General features: G+C 41.2%; 1 protein-coding gene across 1 annotated transcript in view; it reads left to right on the top strand.

The window, feature by feature from the left end:
* Positions 1-2,827, top strand: part of LOC106875908 (nuclear pore complex protein Nup54) — a 27,026-nt gene that overhangs the window by 17,105 nt on the left and 7,094 nt on the right. Inside the window, exon 8 of the mRNA XM_014924224.2 lies at positions 1,293-1,400. Coding sequence (XP_014779710.2) covers positions 1,293-1,400 — 108 coding nt within the window. The remainder of the gene's footprint in view (positions 1-1,292; positions 1,401-2,827) is intronic.

Genomic DNA, 2,827 nt, shown 5'->3' with positions numbered 1-2,827 from the left:
GTGCCCTTATCTTGCTTGGAAACAAGTACGAGTTGGTGTCAGAAAGAGCATCCAGCTACAGAGAGTTTCATTGAATTCCATCTGACCCATGTAACCAGGGGAAAGTGGATTTTAAAGCAAACGATGTTAATGATGATAATTATTGTGATATCTTTTACTGGTCCATATCTTTTGAGATATATTTATAGGTCCTCACCATTATCATGCTAGTACCATGTAAAAATTGTCTAGTACACTCTGTAAGGCGGTTGGCATTAGCAAAGGCATCCAGCTATAGAAACCATGCCAAAACGGACAATGGAGCCTGGTATGACTCCCAACCTTACCAACTCCTGTTGATCTGCCCAAACCATGCCAGCACAAAAAACAGGTGTCAAATGATGATGACAGCCATTTTATCTCACAGGTTGATGATATTTAAATCACAATTTTTTTGTGGCTCTCTGGTACATGACACCTCATTAGGCTACATATTAGGGTTATGGTTTAACCCTGGACAGCCCTGAGTAAGCAGATGTATGACCAAAGGTATTCTAACCCTGATTATCCAATGTGTTCTTGCCCGTTTTTTGAGACAGTACGGTATGGCTTGTATTTCTAGGAAGTCAAGTGACCATATGGTAGCTCTTGGTGTTAATAGGCATTAAGATGTTACTTTTAACAATGCTCATTGTGATCAATATCTTTTATATGTTATCAAGCAAGTGCTATTTCTTAGCTAAGTTGTTGTTTGTTGTTGTTGGCACTCTGTCGCTTACGATGTCGAGGGTTCCAGTTGATCCGATCAACGGAACAGCCTGCTCGTGAAATTAACGTGCAAGTGGCTGAGCACTCCACAGACACGTGTACCCTTAACGTAGTTCTCAGGGATATTCAGCGTGACACAGTGTGACAAGGCTGACCCTTTGAATTACAGGCACAACAGAAACAGGAAGTAAGAGTGAGAGAAAGTAGTGGTGGAAGAGTACAGCAGGGTTCGCCACCATCCCCTGCCAGAGTCTCGTGGAGCTTTTAGGTGTTTTCACTCAATAAACACTCACAACGCCCAGTCTGGGAATCGAAACCGCGATCCTATGACTGCGAGTCCGCTGCCCTAACCACTGGGCCATTGCGCCTCTTCTTAGCTAAGTATGTGGCTTATAAACAAATTAATTTAGCTGTAAAGTACTGCATGCAACAACAAACAGTATTCTGTAATAGTTTTTATTTAATATTATATCTGCATCTTTTACCTAACCAGTTTCTCATTGTTGGTTATCAGAATCCTAATCACATATTTTCTTTGTACACAGTTGATTGCTCAAGAGTTGAATGAGCTGCAGTTGAAGCACCGTAATACCGTTGCCAGAATGGATGAAGCTAAAAGGAAACACCTTAACTTGGGGCATCGCCTTCTAAAAGTAAGCAAGTGTGTTATTTTATTTTAGATCAGTCATGGGCAGTTTGTGGCCCACAGGATTTTCTGAATGTCATGCTAATGCAAAATTACTTGGGTTTTTTTTTTAGTAGTGTGGCCCACCTGATGAAGAGCCATATCTTAAGTCTTATGCAGTCCGCTTCTCAAAATGGGTTACCCATTCCTGTTATATATCAATCTTACTTTGAACATATTACTGTGTTGGTTATAAGTTTGTGCTTTGTTGCCAGTCACGATTGTCTAGTGGTTATGACCCCACATTGTGGCCATGGTAACCCAGGATTTGAACCTGGGTTCAAATCCTGGTCACAGCAATCAATTTGTTTGGTCCAAGCTGGAACCTGATCATTAAAAAAAGAAAAAAATGCTTTGCAATGGTCACTTACTAGTTTATTGCATTTCTAATGGTGAGAATGATAATCTCTGAATCTTGGCAAGATAGACGCCATAATTTATTTTACTTCATATACTGGTTCGCTGATAGTTATTTTTTTCTATGGTGAAGTGTATATCTTTTGCATATCACATATATGTGATAGGCTTCTGAGAAAGGACTTTAAATAATTGGCAATATGCTGTTCTATAGAAGCCTGTCCAACCCATGGAAAGGCAGATGTAAAAAGATGAAGATGATGTACTTTGCTTGTGAGGACTCTGGCTGTGTTTCCCCTCCCACTTATCTCTCGTACACATATAGTCACATCTGCTCTAGCATCTCTACAATCTCACTGGCTATATCATAAGCAACCTTGATTGTGATAGTCTTTGTGTATTGTGCTTGATAGAGAAATTTTTGGTAGTGCCTTTTCAGGGCATCCAGCTGTGGGAACCATGCCAAAGCAGACACTGGAGTACAATGCAGGCTTCAGACCTGGCAGACTTTGTTGAACTGTCCAGTTCATGCCAATATGGAACATGAACATTAAATGATATGTATATATTTGTGTGTGTCCTATACACACACATGGATGCTTGCATGTTCATATGTTCATGTACCTAAAGTTAAGATGTACCCGGTGCAAGCTATGGACACATAAGAGGTGCAGCAACATCAAAGGCAGGTTAACTAGCAAGTTAGTTTTTGTTTGTGGCAGATGTTCAGGTGCAATAAAGACTGCAAACAAACAGGAAACAACTTCTATCTCATTCCAGGGTGAAAAACTAGAGGTAGTCGATAGCTTCCGCTATCTGGGCGACCAAGTTAGTAGTGGGGGTGGGTGCGCTGAAAGTGTAGCTGCTAGAATAAGAATAGCCTGGGCAAAGTTTAGAGAGCTCTTACCCCTGCTGGCGACAAAGGGACTCTCACTCAGAGTAAAAGGCAGACTGTATGACGCATGCGTACGAACAACCATGCTACATGGCAGTGAAACATGGGCTGTAACTGCTGAGGACATACGTAAGCTCGCAAGG

This window comes from Octopus bimaculoides, chromosome 7 (assembly GCF_001194135.2).
Source record: "Octopus bimaculoides isolate UCB-OBI-ISO-001 chromosome 7, ASM119413v2, whole genome shotgun sequence".
Classification (NCBI taxonomy): Eukaryota; Metazoa; Mollusca; class Cephalopoda; order Octopoda; family Octopodidae; genus Octopus; species Octopus bimaculoides.
The sequence above is the reverse complement of the archived record's forward strand: the minus strand, read 5'-3'. Positions and strand labels throughout refer to the sequence as shown.